This window comes from Oryx dammah, unplaced genomic scaffold, assembly GCF_014754425.2.
Source record: "Oryx dammah isolate SB20612 unplaced genomic scaffold, SCBI_Odam_1.1 HiC_scaffold_10, whole genome shotgun sequence".
NCBI classification, from domain to species: Eukaryota; Metazoa; Chordata; class Mammalia; order Artiodactyla; family Bovidae; genus Oryx; species Oryx dammah.
Genome location: NW_024070194.1, coordinates 61,984,636 through 62,008,314, shown reverse-complemented (window position 1 = coordinate 62,008,314; position 23,679 = coordinate 61,984,636). Strand labels below are relative to the sequence as shown.

At 41.6% G+C, this 23,679-nt stretch overlaps 1 protein-coding gene across 2 annotated transcripts in view; it reads left to right on the top strand.

Moving 5' to 3' along the window:
• The first annotated feature begins 8,327 nt into the window (after positions 1 to 8,327).
• The window catches only part of PLXDC2 (plexin domain containing 2), a 440,730-nt gene continuing 425,378 nt past the window's right edge, over positions 8,328 to 23,679 (top strand). The window contains exon 1 of one of the 2 annotated variants that reach the window (XM_040248599.1): positions 8,328 to 9,279. In XM_040248599.1, the coding sequence (XP_040104533.1) occupies positions 9,168 to 9,279 (112 nt within the window). In that variant the 5' untranslated portion in view covers positions 8,328 to 9,167. The remainder of the gene's footprint in view (positions 9,280 to 23,679) is intronic. The other variant, XM_040248598.1, reaches the window with a different exon arrangement.

The following is a 23,679-nucleotide window of genomic DNA, read 5'->3' as shown; positions in this document are numbered from 1 at the left end:
TATGGACGTCCTCAGGAGGACATTGAGTTAGACAAGGCTGTGGTCCTAGTGTGATTAGATTGACTAGTTTTCTGTGAGTATGGTTTCAGTGTGTCTGCCCTCTGATGCCCTCTTGCAACACCTACCATCTTACTTAGGTTTCTCTTACCTTGGGCGTGGGGTATCTCTTCATGGCTGCTCCAGCAAAGTACAGCCGCTGCTCCTTACTTTGGACAAAGGGTATCTCCTCAGCAGTGGCCACAGGACTGGAAAAGGTCAGTTTTCATTCCAATCCCAAAGAAAGGCAATGCCAAAGAATGCTCAAACTACCGTACAATTGCATTCATCTCACACGCTAGTAAAGTAATGCTCAAAATTCTCCAAGCCAGGATTCAACAATACGTGAACCATGAACTTCCTGATGTTCAAGCTGGTTTTAGAAAAGGCAGAGGAACCAGAGATCAAATGGCCAACATCTGCTGGATCATGGAAAAAGCGAGAGAGTTCCAGAAAAACATCTATTTCTGCTTTATTGACTATGCCCAAGCCTTTGACTGTGTGGATCACAATAAACTGTGGAAAATTATGAAAGAGATGGGAATACCAGACCACCTGACCTGCCTCTTGAGAAATCTGTATGCAGGTCAGGAAGCAACAGTTAGAACTGGACATGGAACAACAGACTGGTTCCAAATAGAAAAAGGAGTGCGTCAAGGCTGTATATTGTCATCCTGCTTATTTAACTTCTATGCAGAGTACGTCATGAGAAACGCTGGACTGGAAGAAACTCAAGCTGGAATCAAGATTGCCAGGAGAAATATCAATAACCTCAGATATGCAGATGACACCACCCTTATGGCAGAAAGTGAAGAGGAACTAAAAAGGCTCTTAATGAAAGTGAAAGAGGAGAGTGAAAAAGTTGGCTTAAAGCTCAACATTCAGAAAACGAAGATCATGGCATCCAGTCCCATCACTTCATGGGAAATAGATGGGGAAACAGCGTCAGACTTTATTTTTTGGGGCTCCAAAATCACTGCAGATGGTGACTACAGCCATGAAATTCAAAGACGCTTACTCCTTGGAAGGAAAGTTATGACAAACCTAGCTAGACAGCATATTCAAAAGCAGAGACATTACTTTGCCAACTGAGGTCCATCTAGTCAAGGCTATGGTTTTTCCAGTAGTCATGTATGGATGTGAGAGTTGGACTGTGAAGAAGGCTGAGCACTGAAGAACTGATGCTTTTGAACTGTGGTGTTGGAGAAGGCTCTTGAGAGTCCCTTGGACTGCAAGGAGATCCAACCAGTCCAGTCTGAAGGAGATCAGCCCTGGGATTTCTTTGGAAGGAATGATGCTAAAGCTGAAACTCCAGTACTTTGGCCACCTCATGTGAAGAGTTGACTCATTGGAAAAGACTCTGATGCTGGGAGGGATTGGGGGCAGGAGGAGAAGGGGACGACCAAGGATGAGATGGCTGGATGGCATACTGACTCGATGGACGTGAGTCTGAGTGAACTCTGGGAGTTGGTGATGGACAGGGAGGTCTGGCGTGCTGCAATTCATGGGGTCGTAAAGAGTTGGACATGACTGAGTGACTGAACTGAACTGAACTCAGGAGGACAACAATGGCATCTGGCCAGAAAGCCTGCAATCAAATTCATTTGGCAGTGAGTGAGGTCACTGCTGTTGCCCAGCCCACAAACAGCCCACAAACAGATTCCCTCTACTTAGGCAAGGGACAAGATATAAGATATTTAATAGGTACAATACAGGGAAGATCATGACCATTAAGCAGAACACAAGCAGAAAACAGCATTCTGAGATCATATCATTCCTACCTGTAGTTTTCGCCCTGGCCTGTAGTACCCATAGCCAATGTCAAATAGACTGGAGAGATAGAATAACAGACCATAGGTTAATATAATGGTGCTCTTCTCCACTAGGGGGGCCAGATTACTTACCTTGGTAGTCTTCAGTGAGTCCAGGGAAAAGGCAGGTGAAAATCGCAAGTATCTTTCTAGTTCTATTCCACACACAGGGTGGCAAACCCAGAATATTGAGGATTTACCTGTTAGTCCCAGGGTCACCTTTTTACATTCCTCGGGGGTGTAGATCCTATGGTGAGGGCAAAAGCGAGTTACTGTCCTGACCTGTAACTGGCAGTCATCTTTTGGTGCCAACAGCTGAATTCTGAAGATGTTGACTAGTAGCCTCTCACTTAGCGTGACGTAGGCTCTGAGATGATTGCTCCTGGAATGTTCGCCAGCATGTCATTTTCATAGACCTGTTCCTGAACTTTGTGGCAGGTGAAGTGAGTTCCTTGGTCACTATGTCCATGGGGTCCCATACGTTGTGCACAGCTCTTCTATACCCTGAATAGGGGGTTTCTGCATTACTCGAGGACTCACGTAGGCATTCTGCAATTCCTTCCACCTGTTGTAATGCACTGCATACTGCATGTAGCCGTGGTTCCTTCACACTGTATCATTGCTTTGCCACTTTGCATAGCTGTGACAAGAAAGGTACACTCATTTTGCTATTGTCACAGCCCCTAGCCAAACCTAGGTAACTGCCCAGGTCTAACTCACAAGTCTATTCCCAAGTTAGTATCCTTAAAACTTGTGTCTGTAATAGTTTAGGGGCAGTGGGTCAGGGGTGTGCTTGCATTTTGTGAATAATCTATGACCTTGTTCTGTCTGTATTCACCAGTCATCCCTGTGTAGTCAAGATGAACCACCAACACAAGACTGCTACGCTTAAACTTGAAAGACTCTGGGATTAACAGGATATTATCAACATAATGGAAGAGAAAGATATCTCTCATGGTAGATAGCTGCCAGAGAGTCCCGCAGGCTGGGTGGATGGCCACCTTGGGACTAAGCCCACAATCTTCCATTCCCTGTTATTTTTTCCTGACATCTTTGTACTCAAGGGATTTTCCCTGGCATCCCAACTAGCTCACCAGCTGCTGAGTCACACCAGGCAAGTCCGCAAGCCTTGTAGTTCAGCAGCCTGGACACTGAAGAAAGAGCCCCCCAAGCAGTGACAGAGACATCAATAATACTGGATAAGGGGGCTCACCTGTCTGAAATAAAGGGTCCTGGTGTGATGCCCGACAAGGTACTACAGGCAAGCGACATGGACACCATCTTTACTACTTGGGGAAGATGGCAGCTATTTATAGGGGGGCATGGCCCTTATACTGACTGTCAGTTACCAGGGAAACCAGCAGCCTGTGCCTGCCCCTTACAGCCCCTGAGGTTAATGAGCATCAGGAGGGCAAATGTTTTCTTCTAATAAATTAGCAGGTGGAGCCTTTCTGGCCTAAGGATTAGAACAATCACTAGCTGGGGCAGGGGGCAGGCACTTTTGCCTGAGTAGGGTGTAGGTGAAGCAGGGACTGGTTTAGCAGGGGCTGTACAAAAAGGATGGAGCAGGCAATGGCACCCCACTCCAGTACTCTTGCCTGGAAAATCCCATGGATGGAGGAGCCTGATAGGCTGCAGTCCATGGGGTTGCTAAGAATCGGACACGGCTGAGCGACTTCACCGTGACTTTTTACTTTCATGCATTTGAGAAGGAAATGGCAACCCACTCCAGTGTTCTTGTCTGGAGAATCCCAGGGATAGGGGAGCCTGGTGGACTGCCATCTATGGGGCTGCACAGAGTTGGACACGACTGAAGTGACTTAGCAGCAGCAGCAGCAAGCAGTCTATTTTAATAATTTGTTTTCTACTATTTTGAATTGCACATTTTTGTACTTTGCAATTTACTGGTCAAAAAACTTTAGCTTATTAAGATTCAGAAGACAGTAAAACATGTATGCCATTTTAATGCAGTATGTTATTTCATTACGAGTGAGCCAAATATAATTATATTTTAATTTCATCTAAATAGTAAATGTACTATTGACATGAGGATAAAAGGCATTAAGTACTCTTGCATACTTAATGTCCCTGAAAAAAAAAAGAGTGCTACTAGCTGTCATGTAATTTTTTAAATGCTTATTTCATTCAAAATACTCTATTCATAAAAATTTTACTTAAGATTATAAAAGAGCAAAAAGCTGAAATATCCAGAAATAGTATAATGAATTCTCAGTTGATTCTGAGAGCAGAAGTCAAACAAGGTGAATAAACAACAAGGAACTACCCTATTGACCCAACAATCCTACTACTGGGCATATACCCTGAGGAAACCATAACTGAAAAAGACACATGTACCCCAATATTCATTGCAGCACTATTTACAATAGGCTAGGACATGGAAGCAATCTAGATGTCTATTAACAGATGAATGGATTAAAAAGTTGTGGTACAATGGAATATTGTACAATGGAATATTCATATATGTATATTTCATGTATACAATGGAATACAATGGAATATTACTCACCCATAAAAAGGAATGCATTTGAGTCAGCTCTAGTGAGGTGGAGGAACCTAGCGCCTATTATAAAGAGTGAAGTAAGTCAGAAAGAGGAAAAAATATTGTATATTAACATAAATATATGGAATTTAAAAAGATGGAACTGAAGAACTTATTTGCAGGGCAGCAATGGATATACAGACAGAAAATAGACTTGTGGACACGGTGGAGGTGGAGAGGGTGGGGGAAAGAGAGGCTGGGATGAATTGAAAAAAGAAATCAGCCAAGATGAAGAAAGGACTCTTGTAATTGTGTGCTAAAGATAAAAAGATTAGTTTTATCAAATGGTGAGGGAGAGGAAACGCCTTAGACCTGGAGGAAAAGGTGGTAATATTAGATTAGGACTGAATAAAAGGAATCCACTAATAGTAATTTCCCTTTTGTTGTTGTTGTTCACTCACTCAGTCATGTCTGATTCTCTGTGACCCCATGGACTGAAGCATGCAGGGCTTCCCTGTCCCTCACCATCTCAGAGTTTGCTCAAATTCATGCCTGTTGATTTGATGATGCCACCCAACCATCTTATCCTCTGTTGGTCCCTTCTTCTCCTGCCTTCCATCTTTCCCAGCATCAGGATCTTTTACAGTGAGTCGGCTCTTTGCATCAGGTGGCCAAAGTACTGGAGCTTCAGCTTCAGCATCAGTCCTTCCAATGAATATTCAGGGTTGATTTCCTTTAGGATTAACTGGTTTGATCTCCTTGCTGTCCATGACAGCAATTGTATAAAGTTTTAACAAATCCTATTAAAATAGACAAAAACTATTTCCTGAAATAACAAAAAATAGGTTACAATAAATAGTGAGTACCCCCCACAGCCTGTATTACATCTCAATTCTTTTCTAAGTGAGCATGATGGTTTCTTGAGTATCCTGTTAGCCAAGTTTCAACTGAGGAGAGATGACAAAGTTGGAGGTGGGATGAGATGGGTAATTGTAATTACCTTCAGATAGATAGTATTGCACTTGGAATGTGCAGAAATGGCTCTGAAGGTCAGTATACAAAAGGGGCTGTGAACAGGACTGAAATCTGTATAGACATTACCTCAGGTGCTAATGAACACCCAAAGTTCTCTGTTGGTGAGAGTGATTCTCACATACAATTTTAAGATCTTAAAAGGAGGGTGTTCAGTGAATTTCAGATCTTTTGTCATGGACAAGGAAGTCAAGTACCGCTCCATGAAGATTGCTGATTCATTTGTTCCTTGAGAGGTTAGTTAAAATTAAGCTAGTGAGTAAAAAACAAACAAACAAAAAAAATCCCAGCAATTCAGTTCTTATAACTACAGTAAATAGAAACAAACCTCACTCACTGTAACTCTTCTCTTTCTAGTAAGATGGAAGATGAAACTTTTTCCTTAGAGACATCTTAATTTGTTTCCCTCAAAGTGAAATAGATTATTCTGTGGTGAAATATGTATGGCAGACTTAGATCATTTAGGCCACAAAGTATACTACTTTTAATTAAGAGGATTTTATATGAGTAATGAACTTTCCATTTCACCCTGAACATACCATCCTACATACATCTTAGTTCTTTGTCACCTGCTATGATGTAAAGGAAAAATAATTTTTACCAAATAATCATTGGTTGACATTTAAGGCAATGTACCAAAGCCTAACTTTATTATGATGGTGCACTTCTTTCTTAGTTCTGAGCACTAAATCACCACGCATGCTTGAATTTTGCTTACCTGCATCTTCTCTCCCATACTTAAGCATTTTCTGTGTGGGCTGCTCTTCAGAATAAGACTTACTTATTCGTAAGATATGAGTAAAATGAAACAGCACCAGTGAGATAGGTAGAACACACAGAAGCCTCTCCAGAGTCCCTCTGAATTACCACTTGGCTCCCTTTCAATCTTTGGCATCAGATCTCCTCTTAGGGTATATACCTTCCATCAGAAGGGCAAAGCATTGCTGACAACAAACAAAAATAAGGACTGCTAATTTGCACATATAATAATAAAGGGAAAAAAAGAAAGAAAATGATACGGGGGGGGGGGGAGGCAGGGACTTGTTTCTTCTTTGAAAAGCAGGAAACACCCATTTTTCTACGGTGGAAGGGGATGGGAAACACTCCAGCCTAAGGAAGAGATGCTCTTGAAATGGCTCCCTGCTAGGTGCCCATGATTTTGCAGATAAATGGGACATGGAGCTGCGCTAAATGTTTTATTTGTTCAGGGATTCATGAAGTAGTGAGGTCACCAAGGATACAGAGGGGGGGAAAAATCAATGTTAATGAAATGACAATCAGATTTTGATAGGAAGATTACGTTTTTCAACTTAATGTTAAATAGGTAAGTATCTCAGGTACTCAGCTTTGGGTGTAAGGGTACCCAGAACTTAAAAACGCTTGGCTGGGCAGAAGTAAAAGAACCAGGTTTTGTAAATAAGGTGAGGCGGGACAATCAACTGGTTGGAAGAAAACTCCGGAGAGAGCAAAGAGCATAAAAAAGTGTGTGCGCATAACATTTGCAAAATAGCAAGTTGAGTATGGGGTCGAGAACAACATGGTACACTTTTTGTTTCTCTTCTGCTCACCAGCCAAGTAACCATGAGAGAGGCATTCTTTGGGCATCAAATTGGAAGAGTAGTTTAATTATCGGGCTCCACTTCCAGTGGGTATTGAGACAAAATTAAGGTGGTTATGGATGGCACCCCTCAATTTTTCAGAGCATGGAAAAGACTAAGGACCGTTTGCCTTTATAACACTGAAGCGACTTCTCCATTTGATTTAGAACGCCTTCTCTCCTCTTCCTTCCCTCTCTTCCCTTTAAGAAGCATAAAGTCATGTACGTCGTGCTAGGCACTGTTCTCAACTCTTTAATTATTCCGTATTAACGCATTTAATCCAATGCAACCACCTTTTAAGGGTATAACTACAATTCTCCCCATTTGACGGATGGGGAACTGAGACTCTAAGAAAAACAAAGCCATTTAGCTAATCAGTAGGGGAGGTGGAATCCTAACTAAGTCTGGTTCTACAATTTTAACCGATGTGCTGCTTCCCTTTCTTTCTTTGTAAATCTTTACCCCAATTAAAATAAAGTTAACTATTCAAAACAAGACGTAGACTATTGAGAGGGCTGGAAAGGGTTAACGCTGAAGCACTTCCGCGAGCTGAAAAAACAAAAACAAACGAGCTAGAGAAAGCCAGTTAAAGCCCCCGTAGGAAATTCTGTGGGCCTCCTGTTTCTTGAAACTCTCGCTTTCGCTCCCGCTGACACTTTATAACAAAGCCGCCGCGGGGGGTCCGAGCCGCCGCACGCTGCCCGGGCCCCGCGGGTCTGGGGTCCGAAAGGGCTTCGCTGGGTCAGTAACCGAATTGGCTTGAGTTTGCTTTCTCCGCACCCCCCACCTCCGCCGCACACGCCCTCCCAGGAATGGCGAGCTGTAATTAACCCTTTAGGGCCCAGGAAGACCCCGTCGGCGGCGAGTGGCCCCTGGGTCGGCTGCTGGGCCGCAGAAGCCCCGCAGACGGGCGCGAGGGCTGCCCAGGGTCAGGTGGGTGCGGGCGCTGCTGGCTCGCCGCGGGTGCGGGCGAGCCGAGTGCGGGGATGGCGCCCGAGCGGCGCCGAGGTGCCGTCCGGCACTCCCCTCCTCGTTCGCCTTTCTCGCCTCCTCTCCCGGAGCTCCTGGCCGCCGAGCTGCCAGGGGCACGCCGGGCTGGAGTTGCCCTCTCACTCCCCCTTGCTTTCCTCCGCGGGTTTAATCTCTCGGTGACTCCTCTGCCAGCCCCAGGAAAAGTGCAGCCATTGGACAGGTCGGTGCTAGCTGCCGGGTTCGGGGAGGAAGGTGGGAGACGCCGGGAGGAGCAAGGGGGAGGGAAGGGGGAGGCGGGAGGAGGGTGCAGCGGCGGATCTAGCAAATTGCGAGCCGCCTTCCCTCCCCAAAGTGTGGAGCAGGAGCGCGGGGGAGCGCGGCGGCGGCGGCGGCAGCGCCTCCTCCGCCACCAAACTCCGGGGCTCGGGGCCACCTCCTCCTTCGCCAGGAGGAACCCTATCCCAATAGGTTTCAGCCTGACTTTTTCCTCCCGGTTTCTCCCCACCACCCCACCCCCTTTCCCAATACATTTTTCTGCCTTCGGACCTCAGACTGCTGCAGCCTGAGCCTTTCCAAGGCTCAGTTCTTAGGGATTTCTCATCCCTCCGGCTGCGGGCGAGGACGCGCGCCCTGCGTCGGGCGAAGAAAAGAAGAAAAACTTGTCGGAGGGCTTTCGCCAGCCCGCTGTTAACCCCCTTCCCGAAAACCTAAGCCTCCCTAGGGGGGGCCATCCCAAGACTGGGGAAAGTTCCTTCCGAGCCGACAGCCCTCTTGGATTTGGAGGAGGCACCCGCGCTGGCTGTGGAATTAGATCTGTTTTGAACCCAGTGGAGCGCATCGCTGGGGCTCGGAAGTCACCGTTTGCGGGCACCGGGGTGGCGCTGCCTGTGCGGAACAGAGAGTTTGCCAGCCCCAGCTGCAAGTGGCCTCTCGTCTCCGCAGTTGTTGTTCTGTGTCTGGGGTGAGGACTGCGAGTGTTGTGGCAAGTTGTGAAGGGAGACCTGGAGGTCCGGAGAGGACTGCGCTCCGCTTGCACTCCCTTCGTCCTCGTCCAGGCTCCTGGGTGTGCAACCCCAGAGAAATTTACAAAGGCCTCTGCGTCCCTCCGAGACCGGTCCGCAGCATTGAGCCCCGTTGTCCCCATTTCCAAAGGGAGCCCCGGAGCAGCACAGGGCGCCGGGGAAGGACTGGCGGGCAGCGGGAGATCGCGGCGGCGGCATGGCGAGGTTCCGGAGGGCCGACCTGGCTGCTGCAGGAGTTGTGTTACTTTGCCACTTTTTAATGGACCGGTTTCAGTTCGCTGAAGGGAAGCCTGGAAATCAAGTCAATGGTAAGATGCAGTTTCGCTTGTTGCTTTCCTGCCCAGTCGAAGACCTCTCTGGTACCCAGTTCACCCACCTCCACTCCATCTATCTGCCCTTGGTAAAGTTATTGCAATTGCATTTCAAGTAAACTGGGGCTTCTCAGATGAGCAGAAGGTTGGCTGGATGAGTAGGGTGGTAGGGACTGAGGGTTTTTCTTAAGGATTTACCACTTGCTTCACCTGAGCGGTAAGCAGGGGATGGTACTGTCTTCCCCCGAGGCGTCCTGAGAGGGCTCAGGTGTTAGAGCAAACCTTCCCGCGGATACCTCCCCAGGAACTGGCATCCTGGTCTGCGTCCTCCCGGGCTCCTCCTCCTTCCCTCCTCTTTGCCTCCTGCCGAGATAAACTAAGGGGGTGCATTGTGGCGGATGTGGTGGCAGCCGGGGATTGCAGCGCTCCCCTCTGCTGGAGAAAATTCCCTGTGGCCGCACCTTCCTCCCTCAGGCGGTCCCAACCTCTGCTCGCTCTTGCTATCTGGGGCTGAGCCGGCGCTGGAAGTGGGGCGGGGTGGGTGCGGCGGGACACCGGGGAGGGGAGGAGGTGGCAGAGATGGGGTGGACGCGCCTCTGGAGACCAACCACCCGCCCCATTGTCCTCCGCCGGCCGGCTTCGCGGACAGGCCTGAACGGGCAGGGGTTCCTGCGAGTGGCCTGGCTTTGCCCCCGCGCGGAGCCCGGGAGCCCCGCACAGCCCAGAAGCGGCGCCCCCTGCTCCGGCGGCTGCGCCAGCCAGGTGCGCGTCCGGCCCAGGACCGCGCCCCCGGGGTCGAGCGCTGAGCCGGCGATGCAGCCCTGCGCCGGGGGCCCGGCGGCTTCTCCCGGCCAGGTTCTGCGGAGCGGAAGGTCCAGCTGCCTTCCAGGACCCTGTCCACCGTGAACCGAATATCTGCTTCCCATTTCGCCGCGCCCCCGCTCCCCCCATCCCTCCCCCTCCCCAAGAAATGCATAGACTTTGAGAGGAGGTGAATGAGGAAAAAACACTTGAGAAATAAACGCTAGCTGGTTAGGATAATCAAGGTTTGTTTTGTTCTTTTAATTCTGAGGAGGGGAAATGAGTGATTCTTCGGAAAGTATTCTGGCGTCCACAAATGTCAAACTTTAAGTCGCAGAGGGAAGGCTAGGGAGAGCACCTGGGGATTCCAGGTGAGGTGACTGTAGAAGGAAGTCCTTAAATGAAATTTTACCAACCTGAGACAGCCGAAACACTGTGTCTGCTCCTGCTGAAAACATTACAGAGAAAACCGATTCTGACTGTGCTCCGGTTTATCATCAGAGGGGTGTGTGTTGGGGATAGGAGTGGGCAACAAGATACCACTTTTAAAGCTGTGAATAAAACGCAAATTTTCTGGATGTCGGTTTGTTCTGCATAGAAGGACATAGGTTGTTCTTGACAAGGTGTTATTTATATCAATACATCATACCTTCTGTTTATTTCTCTGATACATTTCATTGGTTAAAAAAAAAAAAACTGTTACTCGTCTGGGAAGCAGCACATTTATTTTAAAAAGGGCAACAGTAGTTTTCATGGGCATATTCATGAAATAAATGCTTAAAGAAAGCAATTTATTATATCCCAAAGGAGATTAGAGAGGTAGGTGTGCCAGAATGCATTCTAAGTTGATTATTTGAAAACTTCTTTGGCATTGAAAGTAAATAATGCATTTACAGTAAAAAAAAAAAAAAAAAAGTCAACAAATGTTTATTTTTTCCTGAACCTTTTTCATTAATAATATATTACTAAGGAAAGAATAATATATATATGTAAGTTTACTAAGTTCTCAAATTGAGGGTAAAATCCATTCCACTCTAAAATTGGTCATATAATTAAAAGCTTTTACTTCGGGAATTATAAAATATATATATTGCTCAGCATAAATCTGCAGGTGTTGTAAACCAATATTTCTTATGGAAAACTACTCTAGAAGCCCATGTATTTATAGGCTTGAGTAAAAAGGAATAGTTTAAATTTCTTGGCAGTTTTTTTAAAGATATATTACAAACTGAAGTAGCTTCTTTCCCAGGTATCAATCTCCATTACTTTCATGAAATCATCTTGGAATTAAATAGCATACTGTAAAATATAAAGTGTAGCAATGAAATGGAAGAAAAAAAAAATAGTTTCCTTTGTAAAATAGACTAGCCAAAAGTTCAAAACAAGAAATTTTTAAAAAGTCCAACAGTCTTGGAATTTGGCATGTAGTAATCAGGATTTTTATTACAGACATTTTGACACAGGGGGGAGAAACCTGATTTCATAACAGAAACATTTTTATTATACATTACTTTAGAAATGCTGCAGTTGATTTTGTTGCCACCAGAGGGCAAAGAAACTGCTAATTTACTTCCCATTCTTTCCCAAACCTTGAATTAATGATCCTCAATATTTTGTTTTTCCTATGTGCAGTGTTTGTTGATATTTCAACTTGACATTTAAAAATGAATGGCAACTTAATGAGAGTTTATTTTATTTCCCATTTTTCATTGAAATTAAATATTCATTTAACATTTATATAGTACTTCCTACATGTAGACTTATACTTTGAATACATTCTTGTTGTATAATAAGTAGTGGGAAACCCCAAATGCTCTCTTCTTCATCACTGTTGACAATTATTACCACATTACTGTGGGATTCTCAAGAATATATTTGAAAACATCTCTCTTATGATTAAAAGTTCATTATTGTATAGTGAACTTTTTAAAAGATTGAATGTGTTGTATTAATACTTACATCTGAAAAGTATTTCCTCATACTAAATAGTACACCTCAACCAATATTTAGAGAAAAATAAGCTTAGAATAATGGTAAATTTTATAAGTCTCAAATCATTTCCGTATTGTTATACATTCATCTTTATATCCTGAACTGATTGTAAAGGTTTAGTAACAATGTCAAAGGAGATAGATGCATTTATCTTAAAAAATTCAAAAGTTTAAATCAGGAAAAATGGTCTAAAAATATGTAGTTATATTTTGGCCTCATGTTGCTCTTAAACATGATTTAATGCAACAAATAAGTTCATTACCACTATAGAGAGAGCAATGATAATTTAGGACTCCAAGGAATTTTCAGTTTTTAAACTTTCTAATGTTGTAGAGACAAGTAGTTTATTTTTAGCAGATCATTTACATTTAGTTGTTTCTCTAGTTGGATGTTTTTCTATTATTTTCTGCTTTCATTAGAGTTGAAAAACTTAGTTTGAAATACCACTAATTTGTGGAGTTTGCTATGAGAGCATTTCTGTTGAGATGTACTGTCACTATATATAGACATATCTGGGGCAAAAGATTATGACAGGGTTAATTCAAGTGAATATTCTCTATAAAATGGGCATGTATCAGATTATTAGAAAAATTTTTAAAATATTTTTTTATCAATGACTCCAGATTGCAAATAAAACATTTTTAAAATATAGAATGTGAGAGTCTTTTTTCTTTAAAGGATAGATAGAAGTTGAAGCCTGAGGCTGGGTAAGTTTGGAATGAGACATAACTAATCTTGAATATTCATTTCAGAAGTAAGGTTTGAAATTCATGGATATTTGCAGAGAGATTCAGAATCATTACAGTTAGGACCATTTATGCATTTCTGAAGTTTGATCTTTAGAAAGAGGTTCTTATCAAGGAGAATGTGCTTGAGTAAAACTTAGGAGTGGAAAATACTAATTCACTCCCCACAGATTTCTTGTCTGCGCGAATCAGATACTTTCATGCAGAGATGTCGGTACTGTGGATTCTTTTCAACAGTTTTGGTCTCATTTGTTGCTTCCTAAAATGTATCTTCCCTTGTAGAAACAATATGTTCATAGAGATGAACGAATTGATCAAATTATCAGATTTAAAATCTTAAGTCAGTTTCCCACTACATGAATCACAGCCTCTGAATGAAGCCAGTCAGTACAGAGGAAAGCAGCCACATGATGGAGAAGCTTGAGTCCTGTTGACAATGTTTGTGCCCCTGGATCCAACCATGCCTGAAGCTATTATATCCCCTGGACTTTTTTCAGTTATATGAGCCAATAACTACCTTTCTTTGATTAAAAAACAACAAAATAAAACAAAACAAAAAAACAGGCTCTTCAGATGGCCATTAGTAAGATGGAAATAATGTACAGTAGGCCTCAGAACAATAGTTTAAAATGAGAGAAGAGAATCCAAAGGTCTGTCATAATGGCCTTAAACCTTCTGTTAATAGAACTTTCAAAAAGTTCATTGCACTATTCTACTACACTTCTGAGTTCTGACTATATTTTTCTCTCATGTTCTTAATCTAATACCTTAAAGTACAGTGTATACTCTGTGTGTGTGTATATATATGTATGTATATATGTGTGTGTATACATAATATGTGTATATAGTGGTGGTGCTCTATTTTCAGTGGAGATGAACACTATTAAATAAGTTTAGTTCTTTTCGAAATTACTTTTGAACTGAATTGTGCTTAGGCCTCATTCCATGAACTTACACTGAAGGTGGCTTTCAAAACAGTCTCCTAAAACTCATTATGGGATTTCCCAAGTGGTGGAGTAGTGGAGAATCCACCTGCCAATGAAGGAGACATAGGAGATGCAGGTTTGATTCCTGGTGAGGAAGATCACTTGGAGTAGGAAATGGCAACTTACTCCAGTATTCTTGCCTGGAAAATTCCATGGACAGAGGAGCTTGGCAGGCTGTAGTCCATGGGGTCACAAAGAGTTGGACACAACTAAGCACAAAACTCGTTATGGTAGCTGTTACTGGGGAAGGTGGTTGGGGGTGTGGTGCAATGCTTTGCACAGTCATTGTTCCTCAAGTAAGAGAGAGAGGGAGGGAAAGAAAGACACTGTGTCTTAACAATGATACAGTTCTTGTGAACTGGTTTGTTTGTATCTTTTGGACATTATGAATAATGACCAGAAATATTACTTTAAAAACACAAGGTTTTTTGAAAGCTCAGAGCACAATTTGTGGCCCGAGTCCGACAAGTATATGAACCTTCTGGTGTGCGTTTCTTGTACTGGTTTACCTAGGTCTTCATCTTGTCTTTCCCTACTTTCATTTAGCTGTGTCCAGCTTTTCTCACTTAAAATCTTGTATTAGTTTTAGAGAGGGGAAATAAGTAAATAAAAAGCAATCACCCTAATACATAAGGTTGTATATTACAGAGTTGCTTTTCTGCTTTCTTTTAATCTAATTTCAGTCCTTTGCCTTTATTCTGAGCACATATTTCATGAAGCTTAATGAAGCTCTGATTATCTCTTTCCAGTATCCCACTCTGAGAAATTTTTCTTCTTCCCTGAGGTTTACACAGGAGGTCTTCTCTCACTATCCCCCAGACTATGATTCTGTTCAGCTGAGGAAGTTGCTGCAGAATGACAGACTAAGAAGTACAGACAGTACTGTATCGATGCTTTTTCTAGGACACTTTTCCCCACTATTTATTGTGTCATATATTGCCTGGCCAAAAGAATTCTATCGGAGGAAAGAAGAGAATACAAAATATTCTACATTGTATTGTAACCAGACTTTGAACTCATTGCGTGTTTTTTCTTTGTTTCTCTTTTGCCCTCTTTAATTAAAAAGGTGATAAGATATGGATTGATGGCACAGATTTGGGTATTTAAATAGAATTAGAGGTCTTGTCAGGAGCCTGTTTGCAATTAGGATAGCCTGTTAAGGATTGTAGATCTGAACACAGGGTCAGAAACTGTGTGACCTTCCTTGAAACACAAACTTGCCATCTCTTCCTCCAGAGGCCATCCAAACACATCTGAGCACTAGTAACTCGCCTTTCCCCTCCAAATTAAAGTCAGCTGTCCTCTCTGCTTCGGGCATTACAGTAGACAGTGGCCTGTGATGTTGTCAAGAGAGAGTCAAGAAGGCAGGGATGCAAAATGACTTCCACTTTACTTTTCTGGAATCTTATGGTTTTTCCTGTGGTCATATATGGATGTGAGAGTTGGACTGTGAAGAAGGCTGAGCACCGAAAATTTGATGCTTTTGAACTGTGGTGTTGGAGAAGACTGTTGAGAGTCCCTTGGACTGCAAGGAGATCCAACCAGTCCATTCTGAAGGAGATCAGTCCTGGGATTTCTTTGGAAGGAATGATGCTAAAGCTGAAGCTCCAGTACTTTGGCCACCTCATGCGAAGAGTTGACTCATTGGAAAAGACTCTGATGCTGGGAGGGATTGGGGGCAGGAGGAGAAGGGGACGACCGAGGATGAGATGGCTGGATGGCATCACGGACTCGATGGACGTGAGTCTGAGTGAACTCCGGGAGATGGTGATGGACAGGGAGGCCTGGCGTGCTGCGATTCATGGGGTCGCAAAGAGTTGGACACGACTGAGTGACTGAACTGAACTGATGACTTAGTTCCTCTTTCCCTCACCTATTATTTTTCACTCATTAATTGGAAATTTTCCCTTGAATACGTATTGTTCAAGGTGTGATCCTCTAGGTAAGGTGCTTATCTGACTGTGGCTATAGGACTATAGAGAGCCTGATGGGAATTTGCCCTGTGGGTAAACTGCATAAGAATCAGAATGTTTAAAAGTCAAGTTTGTACAGACTCCTTGGAGTGTTCAGTGATAGGAGAAGTCTACATAAAGCCAATAAATTCTCTCTAAGCTTGCTGCTTGGTAAGTACACCCTGGTTTATTTAGATCAGGCTAATGTGTTCTTTGGTGCAGTTGGGAATATGGAACATTCAATGTGCAGTGATGATTTTTAGATAGTAGTAATATACTCCTGTGTTTATAGGTATCTGTTTGTAGCAGTAGCTCCCAACTCTTTCTCTCTGAAATCGTAATTTGGACATCCTATTAAATATTTATTTCCCTAAACCCTGAAAGGGAAGTAAGCTAGGTGGAATTTATTATTTTACAATGTGAAATTCATAAACAATAATGATGTTCAAAATGTAAAGTAGTCCTGTAGGTGCATTTAAGGCACTGCTCTTTCTGAGTCTGTATACATACAGTACATACGTATTTGCATAATTCTCTCCAAGATACAGCTTAGACAGCAGCTACTACTGACCCAATGAACCTGATTATTCAGTTGGTATATTTTTGTTTGGTTAAAAGAACCTATTGACCTTACTGCAGATGTAGCAGTATCTGACTTCTTTTGCGTGCACCCACCCCTTTTCCATCTGTTATCCATTTCCTTCAATACATTCAAAAGGGTCTATGAAGAAATTACATCAATATAATCTACATTGCAAAATAGTCCTGGAAAAGTGTACAAGAAATAATTTTTGCTATACTAACTCATATTTTCAATGCTTATGGGTTCTTGATATTTAAAGGAATCCTGTCCTGAACTTTTGATTAAAAAAAAAAAAAACAACCCTCAATTATTTTGTTAGACCATAGTTTTGTGTTTAAAATTAGCTATAGGGCACTAATATCCATACTTCTTTCAAATATTATATCATCTGATGTTAGCTGTCTTATTATTGACTTTAATTGAAGTATGATTGATTGATATTAGTTAGTTTAATTGTGACTTTTAGTATTTATATATTTCTTGGGAATATACACCTATAATTACTTTTTCCTTTTAAGGGTAAGGGTAACTTAGCCCTTTTAGTAGACAGTCAACTTGTTTTAAATTTTATATCACTAATTTCTAATTTACATATTTAAAAACTATTTTCATTTCAATTATTTACCATTTTCTGTATTCCAAGAATTGAACTAAAAGGCATATTGCTATGTATTTGCATCTTTGGTTCTTATTTTTTTGCAGTAGGGATAGAGTCATTGAGTTTATTGTCATGCAACAAAAGTTTAAAGAATATTTTAACACCTATTTGAAAACTCTGAATGCCCAACTTTACAAGTAAAGTTGACTTGTAAGGTTAAAAAAAAAGCCATTTCACATTTTAGTTTGAAAATGTTCTTGCTACATTATAAAGGTATTGCTCAATGTTTTATTTTCATATGTTGATATAACATCATAGGGTATTGTATATCTTGCATAGTATATATTTTTACCTGTTTGGATTCATAATTTGAATTTTTAAATTGTATGTAGTTTTCTAAATGCTTATTTATTTTATTCAACTTAAATGGATTTTATGAAAGCTTTAATTGAAGTATATGTAATAATATTTCCTATATCAAAACACTATAGTGACATTTATAAATATGGCAGGAACTATAAAATTTTTATATGTTATGAAACAATTTTGATTGAGGCTGAATTTTGTAAATATGTATCACATGTAATTGTGTTGGTCCTAACTTTCCCAGTTGATTTATCCCCCAATGGATTTATATAGTCTTCCAGTTATTTTTCTATAAGGGGTGTATCCAATCTTCCGTCAACAAAAAATCAGTACTTTTCTTAAAATGGAACAGTGGCATGGCATGTTTTATTTCCATTTTATTGAGATGTAATTGATATATAACACAGTGTAGGTTTAAGGTGCATGTGCGTGCTGAGTCATGTCTGACTCTGTGTGACTCCATGGACTCTTGCCCACCAGGCTCCTCTCTCCATGGGATTTCCCAGGCACTAATACCAGAGTGAATTGCCATTTTCTTCTCCAGTGGATCTTCCTGATCCAGGAATAGAACCCAGGTTTAAGGTAGACAGCAAATGATTTGACGTCCATACATCATGAAATGATTACTACAATAAGTTGAATGAACATCCATCATCTCATATAGGTACAAAATAAAAGACAAAGGAAAAATTTTTGTGCCTTGTGATGAGAATTCAAGATTTACTCTCTTAAGAGCTTTGATATATAATGTATAGTAATGTTAATTACATTTATCATGTTGTGTATTACATTCCTAGTACTTATCTTATAACTGGAAGTTTGTACCTTTTAACTGCCTTTGTCACCATATAAAGATGTTATCAGTTCAGTTGCTCAGTCGTGTCTGACTCTTTGCAACCCCATGAACTGCAGCACGCCAGGCCTCCCTGTCCATCACCAACTCCTGGAGTTTACTCAAACACATGTCCATTGAGTCGGTGATGCCATCCAGCCATCTCATCCTCTGTCATCCCTTTCTCCTCCTGCCCTCAATCTTTTCCAGCATCAGGGTCTTTTCCAGTGAGTCATCTCTTCACATCAGGTGGCCAAACTTCAATATCAGTCCTTCCAGTGAACAATCAGGACTGATCTCCTTTAGGATGGACTGGTTGGATCTCCTTGCAGTCCAAGGCACAAGTCTTCTCCAACACCACAGTTCAAAAGCATCAAATCTTTGGTGCTCATCTTTCTTTATAGTCCAACTCTCACATCCATATATGACTACTGGAAAAACCATAGCTTTGACAGACCTTTGTTGGCAAAGTAATGTCTCTGCTTTTTATATGCTGTCTAGGTTGGTCATAACTTTCCTTCCAAGGAGTATGCATTTTTTAATTTCATGGCTGCAATCACCATCTGCAGTGATTTTGGAGCCCCCCAAAATAAAGTGAGCTGCTGTTTCTGCTGTTTCCCCATCTATTTCCCATGAAGTGATGGGAACAGATGCCATGATCTTAGTTTTCTGAATGTTGAGCTTTAAGCTAACTTTTTCACTATCCTCTTTCACTTTCATCAAGAGGCCCTTTGGTTCTTCACTTTCTGCCATAAGGGTGGTGTCATCGGCATATCTGAGGTTATTGATATTTCTCCCGGCAATCTTGATTCCAGCTTGTGCTTCATCCAGCCCAGCATTTCTCATGAGGTACTCTGCATATAAGTTAAATAAGCAGAGTGACAATATATAGCCTTGACATACTCCTGTCCCAATTTGGAACCGGTCTGTTGTTCCATGTCCAGTTCTAACTGTTGCTTCCTGACCTGCATACAGGTTTCTCAAGAGGCAGGTCAGGTGGTCTGGTATTCCCATTTCTTTCAGGATTTTCCACAGTTTATTGTGATCCACAACAGTCAAAGGCTTTGGCATAGTCATTGACTGCATTCCCCAAGCTGTACATTTTATCCCTGTTACTCATTTTATTAACTGCAAGCTTGTACCTCTGAATCTCCCTGGCCTGTCAGTGCTGTTTTGAACACTGGTACTGGGTATAGCCTTGCATACGTCTCCTCATGTTCATATGTAGGACTTCTACGTAGAGGTAGAATTCATGGGTTATTGGGGTTGTGAATGTTCTACCATAAAAGATAAAACCTGGGACAAACCCTGATAGACTTTCCAAAGGTCTGTTCCAAAGATAATAATGCTTCAAAGATAAAGGTGCATGGTACCCTGAAGAGTATCCCTGTGCAGATACCACACTCTTAATTACTTTAGCTTTTAACAAGTCTTTGTTTGATGGGGCAAAGCTGTCCTCCTTGTTCTTGATCTTCAGGAGCACCTTGGCTATCCTAAAGGCTTTTTGGACTTCCCAGGTGGCTCAGTGGTAAAAAATCTACCTGCAGGTTCAATCCCTGGGTCAGGAAGATCCCCTGGAGAAGGAAATGTCAACCCATTCCAGTATTCTTGCCTGGGAAATCCCATGGACAGAAGAGCCTGGCAGGCTACAGTCTATGGGGTTGCAAAGAGTCAGACACAACTTAGTCTAACAACAAAGGAAGGCTCTTTGCTTTTTCATATCTATTTTAGAGTAAACTTTCAGATTTCTTTAAAAACTGTATTGAAGTTTTGATGGAAATCACTTTATATCTTAGGGTCATTTGGTAAAGATTTCAATTTCAAAACAACTTGGAAACGATGTAATTTATTTTCTACAACAGCTAAACCCACAACAATTACCACTGTGCTTCATAACAAATTGTAAATAGTAGCTATTTGACAAGTGACCTTTTTTTAGTTGAAACAATGTCCTTAGATTGAATGTTAGTGCTATTTTCCTGATCACATCATGGTACTAGACATGCATCTAATTGTTTCTTGGGAAATAGCAGGGGGAAACCATAGGTTGATTAAAATGAATAATTCAACTAAAGAAAAAATGTTAATTCCTAACTTTTTAGGAACTACCACAAATGAGAGGTGGCTGCCAGGCAAATAATACATGGAAATGATGTTTTTACAGTGTCATTTTAGTAACCTATCTCTTGATTAGCATAGCAGTTCCAAGCAAGACTTTAAATTTGCTGCTTTGTAAGCATCATTTCTGATGAGAATGGTAAAATCCTCTAGATTTAGGATTCTCCTTAATGTTTGCTCTTTAACTAATATCAATTCCGTGGCAGATTTACATTGAAAGAGAGTACACTTTATAAATTGCTTCTATTTAAAGATAGTAAATTTATGATTTTATTTAGACTGTAAGACAATAAATTAAAGGTTTATAGTTTGCTTAATTTGAAAATCCTAATTGTACCTCCTTCTCAGCCCAGTTTATGTCTGGCCATTGCTCTGAACCCTGCCTGCTGATCTGGATATTTTTTAATAGGGAGTAAATGGACAAGCTGGGCAGGCTGTTTTATTTCTTTGTTATTTAGCCTTCATTATCTTTTTAACATCTGTTGTTCATTTCAGATATTTTTAAAAACATGATTCAACATCACTTGCGGATGATAGTCTCATTGTCTACACATTGCAAAACAGCTTTACACAGGAAGCCAGATTTGTGCAATCTTAGTTTTGGTCAAGCTGTTTTTAGAAGAGTGTTTTGTAAAATAGGCACAACCAATGAGACACTGATTTTTTACAAACCAAGCACTGATGTTTGACTTGAGACTGCCTTTCCGTATCCCCAGTTCCCTTATCCCAGCTCTGGCAGGCACCATCCTTTCTAGCCTTGTTCATTTCAGTAGTGTCCCACTTTTCCTCCAACATCATCCTGCTGGACTTCTTTCTTCATTCCACAGCTGGAAAGATCTTTATGAAATGCAAATCTGTGTCACCCTTCTGCTGAAAATGCCTCCAAGTCTTCCTCAGGCTCTCACTCTAGAGGTCAGAGGCCCTGATTACCTGATCCTGGTTTACTTCTTCAGGCTCAAGTTCATCACTTCCTTCCTCCTGCTCTCCCAGCTTTCCCACACTTTCTTCCCCCATGAAGCTACATATGCCATTCCCTCTCTTTGAAGCATCCTTTCCTTCTCTTCCTGTCTATTTGTCTTTCAGGTCCCAGCTTCATCTTGATTTTCAGCATCAATGACTCATTCCTCAGTCTTTCTCTGCCAGCTCCAAGACTGAGATGAGTCCCTCACCAAAGTGTATTCCGCACACCCTCATGGTGTCACTTATCATCAGTGGAGTAACAGGCCGTGCCTGCACTTGACTGTGAGCTGCCCAAGGTGAGAGGCTGTTTGTGACTGATCACCACTGCCTCACCAGCTCCAAGTACAGGAAGCCCCATTGAACATTTGTAGAATGGAGGGGTCTTGTTATGTCTTCTACTTTGTGTGATAGTACTATTAATGGGTGCTTAGTTGCTCAGTCGTGCCCAGCTCTTTGTGACCCCATCAACCACACCATGCCAGGCTCCTCTGTCCATGGGGATTCTCCAGGCAAGAATATGGGAGTGGGTTGCCATGCCCTCCTTCAGGGGATCTTCCTAACCCAGGGATCAAACTCAGGTCTCCCATATTGCAGACGGATTCTTTACTGTCTGAGCCAGTTCATTTGTTTAGATTTACCACTCAGACAAAGGGTTTTGTTTGTAGCTTATTTCTACATATTTCTTTGGGCAGAATTTCTTTCACTCATAATTTCTTTCACATGACACCTTGGATTTAAATACCCATGATTACAATCTGTAGACAAACCAGAGATTGACATCAGAGTTAAGGAATTTGTCATATATGTTTGTGAAGAACTGAGAATTCATTCACAAATGATGGTTTAAGAACAATCAAGTCACTCAGTAAGCTAAGAAGATAGAGAAAGCAATACTTTAGTGATTTATAATCCAACAATTTGAATTGTCTGGTAAAATGTTAAAATTGGTTCATTTGTTTCTCTTGAGAGAATGCCATGGTTAAAAAGCATAGATGGATAAACAGTGAATGAACTAGAAATTAGAGATTGAACCATGAAATCTGCATGAAGAGCTTTCCAGGTATTTCAAAGCTAAAGATGCAAACTGGAAAATGTGCTCTAAGATGATATACTTACAAGAGTTCCAGATACAAATCATTGGGCAACTTATTAGACATTTTTTCAACAAGATCCTAAAAGATTTCTTAATGCTTCATACATCTTAGCTTTTGCTAGGCCATCAGTCTGTACCCAGAATGGGACCTCACTGATGTGAGTTAAAATCTTTCCAAGGTTTTTCAGTGTGATTCACTTGCTGAAGTTTTGGTCAGCATCCTTCATGTATTTAACAACTTGTATTTGTGATTCTACAAGCATATTTTTTTCACCATATCTTTCTATTTATTACTTTTCTAGAAACATCCTCCAAAGTCCTTCCAATATGTCACACTAATTTTATGGAGTGAACATCTGATATGTGCTCTTACCCCCTTCTTGTAACAGTACCTTCTCATTATTTGGGGATGTTCAGTCTTGGAAACAGCATGTCACCACCATTTAGGAAGGTCATCTTGCTGACTCTGTGTTGTTCACTTGGGTCTTTGTCATTTTGTTGTGCTTCCCCAGATAGTTCAGCATATGTCCCGAAGGTGGATACTCATAATAACCTTTTGTCTTGGACTTCAGGCCTATTAGTCCTTGCTTAAATGTTACATGCATATTCTGGAAGAGAGAGTCTTTTTTATAAAAGTTATTTTGGGGATTGCTGCATTGGGAGAAGATACATCTAAAGCCATCTATAGATAGACTTCCTGACGGGTTTCCTTGGTGGCTCAGATGGTAAAGGATCCTCCTGCAATGCAGGAGATAAGGGTTTGATGGCTGGGTCAGGAAGATCCTCTGGAGAAGGGAAAGGCTAACCACTCTGGTATTCTTGTCTAGAGAATTTCGTGGACAGAGGAGACTGATGGGCTATGGCAAAGAGTTGGACACAACTGATCCCTGTGACTTTTAGACTTCTTGATAGCATAAGTCAGGAAATTTCAGTTTTTACTTGAGATGTATTGCTTGCATCTGAGTCTTAGTAAATACATCAAAGTTTTCAGTTATATTGTTATTTGAGTAATTACTTGATTGAGAACTGTTTCCCCCACTAGACTGTAAACTCCATGAGAGTAGGAACCACATATGTTTTCTGTTTTGTTTTGTTTTTTAGCACATTTCATAGTGTTTGGAATATAGAAAGTACTCGATAAATATTTGTTAAATGGAAGTTTCGAATAAGTTCATTTGGGAAATATTCTCTCAGTGACTGGTAAAATAATTCAGTGCTCAGACATCAGGTGAGATTTATCAGATGAGTTCAAAGTTGCAACTGCAATAGATTTTTCCCTGTTGATTTTCTTAAGTAATTCTTTGTCCCTTTCTCATTCTACAAATTAAATTCTCTTACCTGAGTCTTATTTTTCTAATCTTTCTTCATGT